Source organism: Bubalus kerabau, chromosome 22 (genome assembly GCF_029407905.1).
Source record: "Bubalus kerabau isolate K-KA32 ecotype Philippines breed swamp buffalo chromosome 22, PCC_UOA_SB_1v2, whole genome shotgun sequence".
Lineage (NCBI taxonomy): Eukaryota > Metazoa > Chordata > Mammalia > Artiodactyla > Bovidae > Bubalus > Bubalus kerabau.
In genome coordinates, this window is record NC_073645.1 from 48,242,562 (window position 1) to 48,260,677 (window position 18,116).

At 47.3% G+C, this 18,116-nt stretch overlaps 1 protein-coding gene across 3 annotated transcripts in view; it reads right to left on the minus strand.

The window, feature by feature from the left end:
- Positions 1-16,848, minus strand: part of C22H10orf90 (chromosome 22 C10orf90 homolog) — a 78,217-nt gene extending 61,369 nt beyond the window's left edge. For 2 of the 3 annotated variants that reach the window (XM_055560052.1, XM_055560051.1), the window contains exons 1-2: positions 16,165-16,848; positions 12,942-14,064 (exon numbers count right to left, since the gene is read on the minus strand). In XM_055560052.1, the coding sequence (XP_055416027.1) occupies positions 12,942-14,064; positions 16,165-16,221 (1,180 nt within the window). In that variant the 5' untranslated portion in view covers positions 16,222-16,848. The remainder of the gene's footprint in view (positions 1-12,941; positions 14,065-16,164) is intronic. The other variant, XM_055560053.1, reaches the window with a different exon arrangement.
- Between the last annotated feature and the right edge of the window lie 1,268 nt (positions 16,849-18,116).

Sequence of the window (18,116 nt, forward strand, 5' to 3'; positions counted from 1 at the left end):
AGGTTATTGAGATTTCTCCCGGGAATCTTGATTCCAGCTTGTGCTTCTTCTAGCCCAGCGTTTCTCATGATGTACTCTGCATATAAGTTAAATAAGCAGGGTGACAATATACAGCCTCGATGTACTCTTTTTCCTATTTGGAACCAGTCTGTTGTTCCATGTCCAGTTCTAACTGTTGCTTCCTGACCTGCATATAGGTTTCTCAAGAGGCAGGTCAGGTGGTCTGGTATTCCTGTGTCTTTCAGAATTTTCCACAGTTTATTGTGATCCACACAGTCAAAGGCTTTGGCATAGTCAATAAAGCAGAAATAGATATTTTTCTGGAACTTTCTTGCTTTGTCGATGACCCAGCGGATGTTGGCAATTTGATCTCTGAGGTCTTGCTCAGCTTTAGCTTCCAAATGCACAGCCCTGTGATGTTCAGTGTATTTTTTGGACCACTTCTCCTAAACTCTGCTGCCCAGGCTCTGACGCTCCACTTTTCACAGCTCCTTTGCTACCATTTCTGAACCGAGGCGGGTCCCTTAGTACATGCACTTATATTTATGCAGGTTTAGGACAGGACGCTGCAGGACCTCAAAGTCATTTGTTCACTCTCTACACAGGCCGTCTAAAGGAAATCACCTAAATATGGTCCATCGATACTCAAAACATGGACAAGCCTCTAGCTTTCATCAGAGTCATTTATCAGTTGAACAGACCCCAAAGGTTTCCTACCACCTATTTCTTGCATTCCCCTGGTTGTTCCCAGGGTGATCTATATCTGGAATGCTTTTCCTTACAGAATGTTGTGACCACATCCTCTTTCCAAGACCATGTCTCAGTTGATTTCCTGCAGACAGCCCAGAGGATAACGAAGCCTGGTGATGATAATGAAGTATACTGAGTTCCCACTGTCCACCACACAGCCCAACACTCTTCATGTAAATGACCTCATTGAGTTTGCAAGGCCAGAAGCCAACCGAAAGAAACTCAGATGGGTCTCATTCCCAAATTCATGGGGCTTCTGCCAGGTGACCCTATCACTGTTTCTCAATCATGTAGAGAAGGTTGATCTGCAGATTTCTATTTCAAAGAGCAGACCATTATCTGTCAGTTGGCTGTGGGCCTTGGGGCTTCCCAGGTGGCCCTCATGGTAAAGAACCCGCCTGCCAATGCAGGAGACATAAGAGATGTGGTTTGACCCCTGGGTCAGGAAGATCCCCTGGAGGAGGGAATGGCAGCCCATTCCAGCACTCTTGCTTGGAGGATCCCATGGACCGAGGATCCTGGTGGGCTACAGTCCATAGCGTCGAAGAGTTGGACACAACTCAAGTGAGTTAGCATGCACACATGGCCCTTGAATCCTTTTCTCTTAATCTATCTCAGGCAAACCTGAGCAAGTGGCCCATGAGAATGAACATTTCCTAAGCAACATGGGGACACAACCCATTCATATAATTGAGGGGGTTACTCAGAAAGAAGGAAAAATAAAAAAAAAAACCCACAAACCCTTTTTCTCCATAGAGACAGCTAGGGTGGCTGACATGAGCCAACTTTAGAGACCAGATAGACTCTGGGGAACGTTCTGAACGTCAGATTATAGGGAAAATCTCACCAAGCCTTACCAAAGTAATAAATAGAAATAAACCCCTGCCCCAAAAAAACCTTCAAATATTTTTAATATTGTTCATGCATTTTCTATTTTTTTACATTTGACCATCTGAAGGATAATAAAGTTCTTCCTTGGACAAAATTTGATTATTCTTCTAAGTTCTTGGAGAGAGACAATATTTTGAGAATTTTTCCCCTCCATTTTAAAACAAAGCAGGAAGACTTTCACTTTATGTTCACAACCTACCTCTGGACAGTGAATCTTACATGGCTCGCCACCCTTTCCTGGCCAGAGAGGTTTTGGATATGATCACAGGGAGAGGTGGTTTGAAGAAGAAAAGGCAGCAAGCTTTTAAGTGACCCTGACATCAGCAAGGCTTTGTTGGGTCATTAGAATGGCCTGTCCTCTGCCCAGCACCCAGGTCCTGAGCATGTGTGCACCCAGGTCCTGAGCATGTGCACTGGGCTCCATGGCTCATTGCTGGGTATGGAGGGCTCAGTGCCATTAACTCGGACTTGGATCCTGACCTCCAGGATAGTACTGTCTAGAAGAAGAAAAATGGCCCCCAAGACACGGCAAATATATGACATTAAAAGGCAACTGAATTCTTGGGAGTTGAGTCCTGGAGAGACAGAACTGGGAAGGTGCCCTGAGGCTACATCACAGTCTGGTGAGCCATGAGGATCGTCAAGCAGGGGGTCCCCAGTACCGGTGGGCTATAGGGAGGCTGGACACAGAGCAGGCCTGGGGTTCTCCACCAAGGATGATTCTGTCATTTCTCCCCAAACCCAATTACATTCTGGAGACATCTGTGCTTGTCACCACTGAGAGGGGGTCTATTGGCATCTCGGGGGTAAGGCTAGGGATGCTGTTAAACATCCTGCAGTGCGCAGACAGCCCCAACAACAGAGAATTATCTGGCCCCAAATGTTGATGCTGCCAAGGAGGAGAGGGGGAAGGCAACACCGGGGTGGGGGGCACTGCATCAGCTATGGTCAAGGTCATGGTGAGAAGCAGGAACCAGGGAGCAAAATGATCCCTCTTACTAGTGACCATGGAAACACCAGCCCAAATCTCAACAGAGCAGCATTTTTCATTTGGAAATTTGGGATAATTTGCAAATTAATACCTAATCTTGGCCAAGCATGTACAGAAAGGCACTCACCTAGGCTTCTCTTGGCATCTAAATTGGCATATGTGTCAAGTACCTTAAAAAGGCTGATACTGACTTAGACATTCCATTTCAAGGGTATTTTATTTGAAGGGAAATAACTCAGCACACAGAAAGCCTTATAAGCCCAGTGTTCACATCAGTATTACTCCAAAAACTGAAAAACGAGTAACTACTTTAAGGACCTACAATGAAGAACTAGTTAAACTACAATATATCCATAAAGCACACCACTGCATAGTCAATGAAAGCTATCTTCGTAAAGTCCTGTTAGTATCAGGAAAAATTTATGATACAGCATTGAGTGGCAGAGACCCAGAGGGAAATTACATATGCAGCAGGATCTCAGCCATTTGTGAGCAAAAAACAGACATGCATAGAAAGAGAATGGAAGACAAGACAGCAAAATGTGAAACGTGACTACTTAAGGGTACTGAGCTTTTTATTTCGCTCTTTGTTATTCATAGTTGCCTATAATGTATTATAGTCAGGAAAATAAATCTCCTGGTGCACAGAAATTTCATGAAGATAATAAAGGTTTGAGTGAGGAGAGTGGCCGTGGCCATGGAGAAAAAGGGAATGGGCATCAGAGACTTTCCACTTTCCACTTTTCTTTAATGTGGAAGCAAGGAAGAGGGAGGAAGCAAAGCTGACACTAACTTGTAAGCCTGGGAGCCAGGAGGTGAGGGGACCCTTACCAAGAGCAGGAGGAAATCTGAGCAGAAAAGCGGCCACAATGGTCTGGGACATGCCATCAGAAGGCCATGGAACACAGCCAGAGGCGTAAGCGCCCCCACCCAGGTAGCTGTGCATTCCTGGAAAATGCAGGTAATTGGTGTACCTTTCCTACAAACTTTTAGGGAGGAGCAACTAGATTAAAACCCATGAGGTATCTGGAACAGCGCAGGACACAGAGCAAGACCACAGAAATAAGAGAGGGGCCTTGGTGATTGGTGTACTAGTGTGGAGTTGAAACGGCGGCTCTTGCCAGACCTTTAAACCTCAGCATGCCCAGATCCCTGTTGCCTCCTGTCCTTCTCTTTCCCTAGATGCTCTCAAACACTGCTGTGGCATAAAACATCAACTCTGGGGAGAACATCCCCCAAACCATAACTCTATCCTGGAACATTGTTGTTGGCTCTGGATTCACGGGTCCAGCTTGCAGCTTGCAGTTGCATGTCCCACTGACACCTCAGACATAACCTGCCCTCATGGCACCTGGGGTCTTCTACGCCTCTCCTCACAGTCTCCCCTCTGCGTAACAAGCTTCTCCCCTGTTATTCAACATATATGAAGAACTCTTAAAATTTAACTGTTAGAAAGCAAACAACTCAAATACAAAAAGACCGAAACTTTTTATAGACACATCACCAAAGAAGACACAAAGATGGAAAATAAGCATATGAAGAGATGCTCATCGTATATTACCAGGGAATTGCAGATGAAAACAACAAGAAGATGCACTACGCAACTGTTAGGACACTCACAATCCAGAACACTGGCCACCAGATGCTGGCAAGGATACAGAGTCACCAGAACTCTCCTTCATTACTGGTGAGAATTCAAAATGGTGCAGCCACTTTGGAAGACAGTTTGGCAGGTTCTTACAAAACCAGACATACTCTTACCATATGATCTGGCAATCATATTTCTTGGTATTTCCCAAAGGAGGTGAAAACTTACGTCTACACAAAAAACTACACATGGATGTTTATAGCAGCTTCATTCATAACTGCCAAAAACTTGGAAGCAATCAAGATATCCTTGTTTAGGTCAATAGATTAATAAAATGTGGTCCATCCAGACAATGGAATATTATTCATGTTTCAAATGAAATGAGCTTTCACACAATGGAAAGACATGGAGGGGTTTTAAATGCCTATTAGTAAGTGAAAGGAGCCAGTGTGAAAAGACTGCATATAGTAGGATTCCAAGTATATGACATTTTGGAAAGGGCAAAATTATGGAGTCAGTAAAAGGATCAGTGGTTGCCAGAGTTTGGGTGGGGAAGGATGAATACAGGGAACACAGAGGATTTTGGGGGGGGCAGTGAGACTATTCTATATGATCCATGTCATTATACATTTTTTTCCAAACTCATCGGAGGTCCACACCAGGAGTGAACCCTAATAAAAGCTATGGACTTTGGGTGGCAATGATGCCACCCAATGTAGGTTCATCAGTTGTAGCAAATACATCACTCTGCTGGTGGATGTTGAGAGCAGGGGAGGCTGTGAATGGTGGGGGGGAGGGTATCTCTGTACCTTCCCCTCAATTTGGCTGTGAACCCAGAACTGCTCGAAAACACAGTCTTTTTCAAAAGCCCCCAAATCTCCCAGTGCTCAAGCCGGGAAGTCAGATGTCATCCTTGCCACTCCCATCCCCCTTCTGACCTCATCAATACTCAAGGCTTGTGAATTCCACCATCAGACTCTTTCCCCAGCCTCCAGCCTCCCATACGACTCTCGTCTACTCCACGGCAATGACCTTACCTCCTTTATCCCTCACCTTCTGAAAAGTAAAGGTGATTGTCTTAAAGCATGCACCATATCACTACATCTCACTGATGTTAGGATAAAATTGTCAATCCTTATTCCGGTCTCAAAGCCCTGACCTGAACCATTTCACGAGCTTCCTCCTTCAGCCTCAAGCTTCAGCCTCGTGGTCCTGCTTGCTATGCTACAGACACACTGGCCTTCTCAGCATCTCAAAGATGCCAAGCTCATCTCTGCCTAGAAACATCCTCACATGCCGCTCCCTCATGTATGTGCTTCTCAAGAATCACATACAGGGACTTCCCTGGTAGTCCAAGGGTTAAGACTTTGCCTTCCAATGCAAGGGGTGAGGGTTTGATCCCTGGTCAGGGAGACAAGGTCCCATATACCAGAAAACCAAAACTTGAAACAAGCAATATTGGAACAAATTCAATGAAGTCTTTAAAAATGATCCACATCAAAAATCTTTATAAAAAAAAAAAAGAACCACAGACACACACTCCTGCATATAAAATAGGTAACCACCAAGGACCTCCTGTAGAGCACAGGGAACTCTACTCAATACTCTGTAATAAACAATATGGGAAAGCCATCTAAAAAGGGAAGAAAGAATGTGTACATATAACCGAATCACTTTGCCGTACACCTGAAGCTACACAACACTGCAAATCAACAATTCTCCAATAAAATTGTAAAAATAAAAAAGTCCCTTCCTCAGAAAGATCATCTTGGTAAGTCCCCTCTTCTAAACGAAACCTTCCTTGCTACTCTCTCACGGTCCTCTCCTCACCGACCACAGTCTATGATGGCATACATATTTAGGGCTATCGTTGGATGTCTGTGTCCCCACCAGAGTGTAACCTGTGTGGTGAGCTGACTATGTCTGGATTTCCTGTCCACTCTGTGGAATGGAAGGCTTGCCCATGGTCCCCACGGGAGTGAGGGAAGGTTGTCTAGACAGGGGTCTGGCCTGGCACCGCCAGGAGGTGCCAGGGCTGGACACACATCCCAGTTACTTATCAAGAACAGGGGGGTGGCACGCAAGTACCTGATTTTGCTGCTGATGTGTAAAGAGACAGGAGAGCCGCGTACCAAGGATGAGCCTCAGCGGGGACCTACCTCTGGGGAAGGGGAGGAAAGAACCAGAGGAAGCCAGACAGGGATGGGTGAGAGAGGCAGAGGAGACCCCAGAGTAAGCGAGGTCACCAGGAGAGAGCTTTGCCCTTTGACCCCGAGTATCTCTCCAACCTGACAACCAGACGTGTCTGAACAGCTACTGTGTCAGAAAACCAGAGCCAGGAGAATGCACAAGTTCACGTCCTAGGAGAGGAGAGCTCAAGGGAGAGCTGGTCTGTGTCTCTGGTTTCACAGATAAAGACATGGAGACTATGGGGGGAGGAGACCTGCCCACAGTCACCCGGAGCATGCCCTTGAGAGGGGCTGGCGCACCTTTTCTGTAAAGACGCAGTGGTAAATACCGCAAGCTTTGTGGGTCAGCCTCTGTCCCAGCTACCCAACACCACGGGGCAGTGCAACGCAGCCACAGAACAGAGTGTGGAGGGGCAGCCATGGCTGTGTCCCAGTGGCGCTGGACAAGAGCCCCCTGTACAGCAAGGGGATCAAACCAGTCCCTCCTAAAGGAAATCAGCCCTGAATACTTGTTGGAAGGGCTGATGCTGAAGCTCCAATACTTTGGCCACCTGATGTGAAGAGCTGACTCGTTGGAAAAGACTCTGATACTGAGAAAGGTTGAACGCAAAAGGAGAAGGGAGGGGCGGCAGAGGATGAGATGGTTAGACAGCATCTCGGACTCAAAGGACATGAATCTGAGCAAAGTCCGGGAGATAGGGAAGGACAGAGAAGTCTGGCGTGCTGCAGTCCTTGGCGTGCAAAGAGTCGGACACGACTCAGCGACTGAGCAACGAAGTTCGAAGTTCGAGTGAAACTTGATTCAGAAGGACCGGCGAGGGCTGGTTCAGCCCCGGGGCTGAGGCTTACTCGTCCTGCTCTCAGCTGTTGCTACACACCAGGGGGCCCGTTTCATTGTCGTTTTGTCAGCGGATTCCAAGGCTCCCTAGCTGCTCTTGCTATGAATGATAACACAAAACGCAAAATCTCATCCTTCTCAAGTCTCCTCTTACTGCTTCCCAGCAAGCAGGCACAGTCCTAAGATCGTGCGCACGCAGTCCTCGGCCACGCCCCCACGGCAGGAGGGCGTGCGGTCCCCGTGTGAGTGCTGGCCAGGCGCTGGCAGTGGGGAGCAAGGCTCGCCCTCTGGTTGAGAAGCTCTGAGAGGCGAGGAGCCTCAGGACTCTGCAGACGGTTAGACGCATCCTGCGGCACTTCCGGCCACTGAGGGCACTGCCCTCCCATCCCGTCCTTGGCAAAACAGCCCCTGAATCTGATCGCCTCTCAGCAGCCCTGCCACCCTGTGCCCAAGCCACTGCCCTCAGCCCACTGTTCAGTATAGGTTTGTTGAGTGAATGTCAGTAGTAGGACCAGTTAGGAAGAGTGAGAGCTTTCCCAAATGGACACTACACCCCAAGAAAACATTCCAAGAAAGGTTTTGGAAAAATCAGCATCAGTGAAGAGAGAAATAGGGCTTTCCTAAGCAAAGGGAACAGCAGGGAGAAGGCAGAGAGGGCAAAATGAGAAGCAAGTGCCTCTGGGGAGTGGGGCAGTGAAGAGTGGATCTGCTCGAGTAACCCAAAGGGCTTAGGTTTCTTGGAGATCCTATAAAAAAACAACCAAAAAAAAAAAGAAAAGAAAACAACAAAGAAACAAAGAAAAACCCAAACAAAAATGGTCCAGGGTGGGAAAGAAGGATTTCTTCAAACAGGTGCTAAGATCCATACCCCCACTCCCCCACCCTCACTGCCCCAGGTCCAGTCCTGAAAGATCCTCGACTTGTTTTAGAGAATTATGAGGCCAGAGAGAGGAGAGAATGATTAAACTTCAGACAGACCAGCTGGGATGCACTCAGATCCTCTCCTCTGGGATGAAGGATGTAGTCCCCCACTGCTGCTGGGGTCCTGCAAGAAGACAGTTCTCATAAGTTCGGCGTAAGTATGGCAAACTTAGGCTCGCCAAAGGTCACATCCCCTTCCCAGGACTGATACCCTGTCCCCTTGCCCCCAGAGTAACTGAAACGCCACCGCAAGTTCAGAGCCCTCTGAGGCTTTCATTCTGACTGTATCACAGAACATTCATATTCTAAGCCCGTCAACACCCCCATCCATGAGTGCCACTCCAAGAGCATCTAGCAATAAATGCCCAGTCATGACCATCTCAGAGAGAGCCGGATTTCCACAGACTCCAACATGGAATAATGGCCAATAGGGCAAACTTTGTCTTGGAGAATAGACAATAAGGAGCAGGCAATATAGCTGGCAAGTCAAATCTGGCCCACTGCTAGCTCTTGTCAATAAAGTTTTATTGGAACAGAGCCATGTTTATTTATTTACACGTTGTCTGCGGCTGCTTTCATCCTACGATGGCAGAGCTGAGTAGTTGCTATGGAGACCACATGACCCGCAAAGCCTATACTTAATTGCTACCTGGCCCTTTCCAAAAAGAAAAAAAATGCTTGCCAACCCCAGGTCTAGATCATTTAAGAAAAAAGTAAAACAAGGGTTCCTCCTCAAATGTCTTCTGGCATTTCTAGCAAGAAGTCTTCATGGGCTTGAGAGCTGAGTGTGATGCAGGCTTCTCTGGTAGACCTGGCATGTATACACACGGTGTCATGTAGCTTCCCCTTGAATGGTGGAAGTGGTTTCTTCATGAAATAAACCTCACTGCTACAAATGCATTAGATCACCGCGTCAGAACACCAGTAAACACAGCTATCCTTCCGTGACCTGGAAGGGGTTCCTCCCTCTCCAGTCACTCCCAGCTTTGTCCACTAGTGACTGCAGGTCACAGAAGGGATGCTGTGTTTCTTAGTCTTCTGACTAAATGCAAACTGAGGACTTCTCAGACCAACGCCACCATAGACATTCTAGGACGGCGCCATCTACCTAGAACATCGGTATCCACCTAGAACACGCCATCATGTTGGCAGACAGTGTCCATTCAACAGGGTCTTCTCCACAAGCATTGAAATAGAACCAGGTGGTTCTGGCTCATCTACTTGGGTGTCTCGGGAACAGCAGAAAGCTTCAGATCTAGACCACAGATGGGAAATGAAACTGGCAATAAGTAACGTATGGAACTCAATACTGGCTTAGGCATGCAACACCCGGTGAGGAGAGAAACATCCAGGTCAACCCGGAAGTCCCGCAGAACACCAGGAGAACAGATCTCAGGCTAGGAAACATGTCTGAGCCAGTAAGTTTTAATTGTGTCAATGGCATGGCTTGTTACATTTAGCTAGAAATTAACTGTGCTGCTTATTTCTAACAGATTCTACCAGGGTAACTGGGCACCAAATGCTGGTCTTATTTATACACCCAGGAGCAGTGTTTGAGCATCACCTTGGACACTGGTAATGGACATGGGGCCACCATTGAGAGAGTCCCCACCTTCGTAACTTGATCTATTCTGTGCTCTCACTGAGGATGGCACAGCCGGAGCCAAACACACAGGACTGAGCTCAGCTCTGGCACCACCTGGCCAGGTGGGTTTGGGCAAGTCATTTAACCTTCAAGGCTTGTCTGTCTTTTCTGCAAAATAGGAATGATGATATTCTCTTTATAGAAGGATTTGAATGGTTCAAAGTAATGAATACAATGCACGTAGCCCAGGGCTTAGCCTCTAGGATTTCCACAGTGTGTGTTGTAGGTATTGAAAGGATGGTGATGGTGGGGTGGTGGTGATGGTGAAATTCTTCCCTACCAGTAGATGCCGGGATTTGTTGAATGCCCACCTACCAGGTGCCAGCAGGATGCTTCTAACAGTGGAGAAGTAACAGACTTACAGGACCTGAGGAAATGAACAAAGAGGGAACCCGTTCCCAAGCCCTCAGCCTCTGAAAAGAGAACAAGTGCCCCCTGGGTCTGTTAAAAAGGCGTGTCCTGGCAGACACAGCCAATCTGCATTGCACAAAGCGCTTGATAGCATCTCATTTTCTCTAATCTTAGTAATCTTTCTGGGTGTGTGTCCTGGAGGCTCTTTCAAGAATACAATTTATAGGACTGTCTGTCTGATGACCTAATAACTAGAGCTGAAATTGCTTTGCCTCCATTTGTGCAGAATCTCCAGGGCTGCACCTACCTTGCAGCAGAATGCTAGTCGGCTAGTGAGTATGCTGCTTATTTGATATTTTGGAATCCTTCCGATACAAAGAATCAGATTCCTCTGATGAACCACAAGTGAACCATACTTCACCTATGAAGTACGAAGCCCGCTAATAGCATGTGTAGCCACAGGAGGCTGTCAAGAACGCCGCAGAGAAGATTCCAGTTTCAAGTGAAAAAAACACAAACAGTTCCCTCGCGTTTTAATGAGCATCACCACTGCTGGCAAGTACTCGCATTAAGGTTAAAAAGCTTTGTCAAGACTGAAGGTCAGAGAGCTCACCCTTGCAGCCTTGCGTTGACTGTGCTGGGACAGACTGTGGTAGTTAGAGTCCGTGATGAGCTGTGCTTATGCATTTCAGGCAAGAATCCTATCACGGGGACAAGAAGTGTTTTCTTGTCACTGGGAAGAAATGCATCCCATTGCAAATGAGTTTCTGAGGGAGAGAGCACAGCATTACGGGGATATGTGTTTGTGTATGTGCAAGCGCATGCGCGCGTGTGTGTGTGTGTGTGTGTGCGCATTTATATTTATACACATGAACACATGTGTCCCAGTGAGCCCAAGGTTCTATAACTTTGAACTTCATGACTGAGGGCCCAGAGTCACATGGAACCCCTTTCCCGTACAGATTTCATCTCAAAAAGAGCAGAATTTGTTAAAGCTTAAGGGAAACTTCAAGAATACCAAATCTAACCCCTTCTGTAGATACCCAGATGAGGAAACAGGCTTTAAGAGTTAGTGTGGCTTCTCCATGTTCCATGTGCTGCAAAATAATAGATGAGCAACTCTAAGAAAGTGATCTGGCCTCCATGAGCTTCTCCTTCCTCAAATGGTAGAGCAGGGCCAGGTGGTTTAGAGCCTTTCAAATGCTCCACACCTGCCTCATTGGGATTAGAGCTACTCTGAGGGAGGTCAGCTCAGGGGAGGTAAAAATTAACTCATACTTTTTGCTTAAGAAAGCCAGCTACAGGAGCAGTGATCTCACAGAGTCACAAGCAAAAACCTTCTCTGTGCCAAAGTCAAGAATAGGATGGGGGGATTTTCTTTGTTCCTGCTCCTCTGAGATAAATGTTTGAGTCCTGGCTCTAGTGATTTTTAAGACTCTTTTGTTGAAAGTGCTGTAAATCTAAATTATGATTTCATACCATGAGACACTGCACAGAGACTGGGGTATGCTTCAACAGGGAAGCGTGCAATGGTACAGGCCATATATTTGCAGAATCTTCATCAACAGGGAAGAAGAAATGGCTGGCTTGAGAAATGTCTTTTAAAAACCAAAGTGAGGCCCAGCTTTGCAGCACTGATGGCCGCTTACGTTTTCCTGGTCGCAATAAGTCTGCCAGGCTCCGAGGCATTCAACAGTCTCATCAGTTCCGAAAGCCATGTCAAATTGCCTTAAAATTCTCTGAGCATTCAATATATATACACTTGTTAAAATTAATTACATCATTTAACATTTCTACACACATTATAGCTTTAAAATGTTTTACAGTCATTTTTATTAATTAATAAAGCTTTTAATGGGTAAAAATTGTACCATAAAATTATGTATATGCTGCATGTGCATTTTACTCAATTTTACTACTATTATCTTTAAATATTTCCCCCAAGTGGTAAGTCACTAATTCATAAACCAGAGTTTCTCACAGAAGTATACACGGGGAAGGAAAGAAATCTGACCTCTGATTAAGGCCCCCTCCACCTCCATCTCCAATCTCCCTAGAAAGGTGACGGGTACCCAAAACAGCTGACCCTGGGAACTCTGCCTGGCCCTGGGCAATGGCAGAGAGGCAAACATCCTGGCCAGTTTGCCCTCAGAAAATGTAACTAAGGGGACAGAAAACTGCTGCGTTTGCTGTTTGGTATGGAGGGTCCCCATTTTGCCTCTTTTTGAAAACACCCGTAATTGCTATCCACACTCACATACAGACACTCACACTCTCACATATATACTCCATGATGGAGCCTTGTGGCCCAGGTTTCTAAGGCCAAACCATCAACATCAATGACCCAATTGAAAAGTAAACAGCACAGAAGCCTGGACACTTCCAGACATGCAGATGTTCAGAGCAGAGAGACAAGACATCCGGGAGTAGATGGCCCTTGGTTCTTCTCATCCTACCCTGGAACAAGGGCCTAAATGAACTTCACTTGGGGCGAGTTTCCTACTCATTACATATGGTCTGGAGCTACTGATGGCAACAAGTTTATGGGAAGACCTTTCATAATTTACAGAAGCATTGTCTAAGAACATCTATCCAATCAGACATCGATATGGAGCTACGGTCAGCTCTGAGTGGGACAGATGAAGCCACTACTGAGAACTGCTTCTTGGAGTAACTGACCTAGAAGAAACTCACTAAGCACCTTGGCAATTACACCAATTACCTGAAGCGGGGAGGGGTCTGCCCTTGGTGGCAGGGAGGATGGGAGCGTCACCCACCTGCTGTGTAACTCCAGCCTGGGATGTGAATGGACAGTTGGTTGGCCTGATTGTGACCACGGGTGGGCCAACGAGTCACCTGGTCCTCCTTCCGTTTTCTCATGGTGATCTGGTTAGTTCCCGCCTCTGCATTTTCCAAAGGAGGAGAGCCTCTCCAAGGACACCTGCCAGCCTCCAAATTCCCGAAATCCATCTGCCCCAACGATGGGTTTTCCTTCAAGAAACTTCCTTGCAAACCCAGGTTCCAGCGTGGGCCAAGGAGGTCCTGGTCTCCCTCCCGGAGCTCGGGCTTCAGGGCTCCGCTTCCAGGCTCTCGGTTCTCTGTGTCATCTACTCCATCTGGTGTCAGCCTGTGTGAACTGCAGCTCAGGTTGAGGGACAGGACGGATCTGTGCATCTTAGGGCCAGCAAGCTGAGGTGGCTCCACAGGGACCGAGACGGACCTGTCCAGATAGTAGATGGGATTGGGACACGACTGGGACACCCTGAGATGGACACACGAGCTGAACACCAGTGGGCTCTTTCCTGCCCGTGACCGCGAGGTGCCTGGAGAAAACTGATCCTCCCTGTGGTCCACGTTGGTGATCCAGTACCCATGTCCCTCACATAGCTGTGCATGGGCCTTGGGGACCTTCAACCCCATCACACAGCTGTTTCTGGAGAACTCTGTGCAGGTGAAAGGTCCATGGTGCTGAGTTGGATCAGCACCGCCAGCCAGAGCAGAGGGGTCCCCAAGCAGAGCATCCCGGGACCTGCACTTGACACAGAGTGGGTCCCCAAGAGCCTCCCACACCAGGGTGCTAGCAGGGGGACCCACACGCCTGGCTGTGATGGTGATGGATGCAAAGCCCTTCTGGGAACCACTGCACGGCTTCTCCTCCTTGGGCGGTGGCTTGGTCTCGAGTCCTGGCTCCCCCACCGGGGTCTGAACTCCCAGTCCTCCAGGAAGGAACTCGAAGGCCCTGTTAATGGTGACCCTGCTGCTATTAGCCAGAGACGGCTTCATGGGATGTGCACACGGCACAGGCAGCGCGGCCCCATTTTCTTTTGATTTATTCTCATCAATCAGCTGTGAAATGACTATGGATGAAATCATTTTTGTATTCTGAGATGCCAGAGTCCCCTGCAAATGGAAAAAGATGGCAATTATTCAAGCAGCTTGTTGTAATGCAGGCAGATAACTCTTTCAAGGGCCAAAAGGATGCTGGAGAGTGTCCTTCCTAACACTCAAGTGTTTCTCACCCAAGGCCGTTCATCACACACCTGACACCCACCACCTCTGAGCATCCGAAGGGCAGGAAACCGTGTCTGCTTGTGAAATGATTAGACATTCTGGAAAAATATCTCTGACTGGGGAGTTGGTTTTGCCCTGCTGGTGTCTATACTGAGTTAATTTAATGGTGTTTGTGTTGATGGGGATAATCAGATTTCAGCAATCACCTACAGGCTCACAGCTTCACAGAAGAGGGAAGATGCCTTCTGGAGGACGGCTGGGACTTGGGGGCACAGGTGTGCATGGGGGGTGAGTCCAGGCTCCTCCATGGGATCAGCACACGCGATTCCAAACAGCACCCCCACTCCTGACCTCAGCCCCCGACTCCCCAACAGAGTCCCCCATCTCTGCTGGTCTAGACTGGAACTCAGTCACTCGCCCAGGTTCGGCATCACAGGATCAAGGTCCAGAAACCAAAATGAACGGAAATCAAACGCCCAGGCTTGACAACTGCCCAGACTAACACAGTAACGACAGCACATAACAGAATGGGATGGGGGTGGGGGGTTGGGCCAAAACAGATGCAGTTTTATGGCGTTTCAGTGCCCAGGTACTTGAACATGAGTTCTTGTCCAGGATAACGATCAAGGGGCTGCATGCTTCCTAATCAGCAGATCTACGTCCTGAACAGTCAATCACCAGTGTGTCCAAGCACTGTGCTGTGATCTTTAATAAAGCATCTACCCAGGTCGAGACCAGGAAGAAGACTGCCCTCATTTTGATTTTATCACACGTGTGCCTGAAGTACTGCAGAAAACCATACGGAAGACTGCGCGCGTCCAGCACCGGGGGATGCTCGCGGGGTTCTGAGCCTCTGTGTTGACTTTTCCAGGCACTTTAGATGAACCCTTGCATACACTGCAAGGCACCCAAAATAACCCAGGGACCTGCTCGCCCCACGCTGCCTGCAGGATCTTCACTTTGGGGGCCTGAAGGCGTAACTGTGCTCAGCACTGACCGCAGCAGCTTGTGAACGGCCAAGACCCGAGGATCACCTGGAATGTTACACTTGCAGGTTTCCCAGGCCCCAAATCTGCGGGTCTGTGGGTGGGGCGCAGGCATCTGCATTTTAGCCAACGTTCCTGGCAGCCTGATGCAGGTGACGCAGGGAGCTCATGGAAAACCGTGGACTGAGCCGTGGGGTGGCTGGTCTTTCCAAATAGGGGAGGGCCTGTGTTTGATGAGAGCAGATTATTCTCTTCTCCTAAGATGGGATAAGAAAGTGCAGTGGCTTTTTCTTTAGAGCAGGATTCACATTCATTCACTTAGCTACTGGAATGCTCTCCTCCAGCTGGACTTTTGATTGGAGGACCCGTGCATGAGGTCTTAGCACCCAAGACTCCTTGCATCCTTGCTATTAGACATGGGAAGAGGGACAGTTTGTCTTTCTTGGTTTTTCCTTTGTTTTCTTATTTTCATGGCAATCTCCATCAGCTCACGGGTGTTAACATTTGAAAGATACATGTTAACACTGTAAATCAACTACACTCCAATATAAAATAAAAATGAAAAATAAAGATATGTGGCAAGTTGCAAATTCAAAAGATGACAAGAGTTAGGTGAATAAGAAGAAATGGAGAGGAGCGTGATCTTGAAAATCATCCTTTAAAAAAATCAAAACGCTGGACTTCCCTGTCGAACCAGTGGTCAAGACTCCATTCTTCCACTGAAGGGGGTCAGGGTTTGATCTCTGGTTGAGGAGCAAAGATCCCACATGCCATGTGACGAGGCCAAGAAAATATAAAAGAACAAAACAAAGTAAAAGAACCAGAACTAGCCTTCCAAGAGAAAAATAAATATCCATGGCGGAAACAGGGTAGCTCCGGGTAGTCCAGTGGTTAAGCCTCCACATGCCCACTGCAGGGGGAACAGGACTGACCCCTGGTTGGAGAACTAGGATCTCAAATGCTGCGCAGCACAGCCAATGATAATAATAAACATCATGGCTACCTTTCTCCAGATGGCCAGTGCGAGCCAGGCTCTGCTTGAACCTCTTCTCTGAAGCATGGGATCCTCTTCAGTGGTTTTCAGTCCAGGATACACAGAATCACCTGGGTGCTTATAAAACCCCCAGTGCTCAGGCCTCTTCTCCAACAATTTAGAATCCTTGGGGTTGGAGCCCAGGCGTTGATGCTTTTTTATTTGTTTATTTTAAATTAATTTATTTATTACAATTGGAGGCTAATTATTTTACAATATTGTGGTGGGTTTTGCTATACATTGACATAAATCAGCCACAGGTATACATGTGTCCCTCCCCCATCTCGAACCTCTTTAAAGCTTCCAGTTGATTGCAGGGCCAGCAATGCAGAGAGCCACTGGGATGCTCGAGACCCCTCCCTCCCCATCCACTGACCCTGCATGCAGCACATCCCAGGGCTGTTGTTAACTCACAAGAAAACCGAAGTTCACCTGGTGTACACCCCAGGTCACTTGACTTGAATATCATTGCTCCCATTTTAGTAAAATTTCATTCTGATAATAATTGCTCCCATGCAATCTACAAAGTGCTTAATCACACCCAGGAGGAATTCCTTTGACACTGGTCTTCCAAGAGCAAAACAAATATCCATGTTGGAAACAGGGCAGAGCTGGTCTTGGAGTGCAAGTCTCCCCAAGTTTGGGCCAGTGAGCACCTGCAGAGAGAACACCTGGGATTTAAATCTGTGTCTTATGCAGATTTCTGAACCCCTCCCTCCAGAGACCTAAGGTGAGTCAGGATCTCAGGGGATAATGCTCAGAAGTTGTATTTTTAAGCATCTGCCAGGTGAGTCTTCTGCATAGTAAGATAGAGAGGATGCTGGGCCAGGGGCTTCCAGACTGGCCACAGGACCGTGGAGGCAGCCTTGGTTTCCACAGCTATAGAGCCAGGGGACAAACAGGGTAATTATCGTGGAGAAGCCAGGCTGCCTCGTACTGTGGCCCCCAGCATTAAAAGGGGACTCCATCCTTTAGGCTCAAGATCACATGAGAGCCTTGGCCTTGATATAAACAAGGGGTGTCAGAAATGAGGGGTGTGTTTCTAGGAGTGGGTGAAGGCCATCTCACCTGGAACAAGGGCAGACCAGAAAACGACTCTCGTTGCATCAAGCCGGCTACTCGCCTGAGCTGAGTCGGAGAGCCCACACTAAACGGACACCTCAGGGCTGTGGGTTTACAGAAGGAGGTCCTAGAGGCCCAGAGGATGGGCCAGCGAGTCAACCACCGTTTCATTACTTTGGGGCTGCAAGTGCTACTGTGACTTTATCCCATTAGATGCAAACAGATAAGGGAAGTCTCACATGAATGCTGTGAATCTGAACTCATTTCTGAAGCTCCATCATCAATCCAGATGTCAGAGTGACCCTGTTCCAGGGAGGTCAATGCTGACGGAAGCCCAGTGTCAAAGGAAAATCCATTTGCCTTCACTGCCTCATACGGGAGTTGTGGAGATCAAAACCAAGGATGGACGTGAAAGTACCTCCCAAGACATGAACAGTCTATGTAACTCCAGGGTATAACTTGTCTTGTGAGTTAGTAGAAATTAGTGGATATCTGATGCAAGCAAACCTATGGAGGCATGAGGGGGTATTTATATCGAAACGGTGCATATTTTACTGGAATTTATAATGAATGCATTTGAGGTTGACTTGCATCAATGGAAACAACCCATTACATACCTAATACATTGAAATTTTGTTAATATGACTGTAGAATAAATGTAATTATTTTAAATGCAAATTCTGTTATTCATAACATAGAGTCGTAGTCAAACCATTTACAGTAAATCCCCTACATATGAACTTTCAAGTTGCAAGCTTGCAAAGATGTAAGCATGTTTCCAGCCCCTGTATGCCAGCTATCGTGCTATACTGCTGTATTTTTCAAGATGCTGTAAGATTAAATTTTTTTTTTCTGTTTGT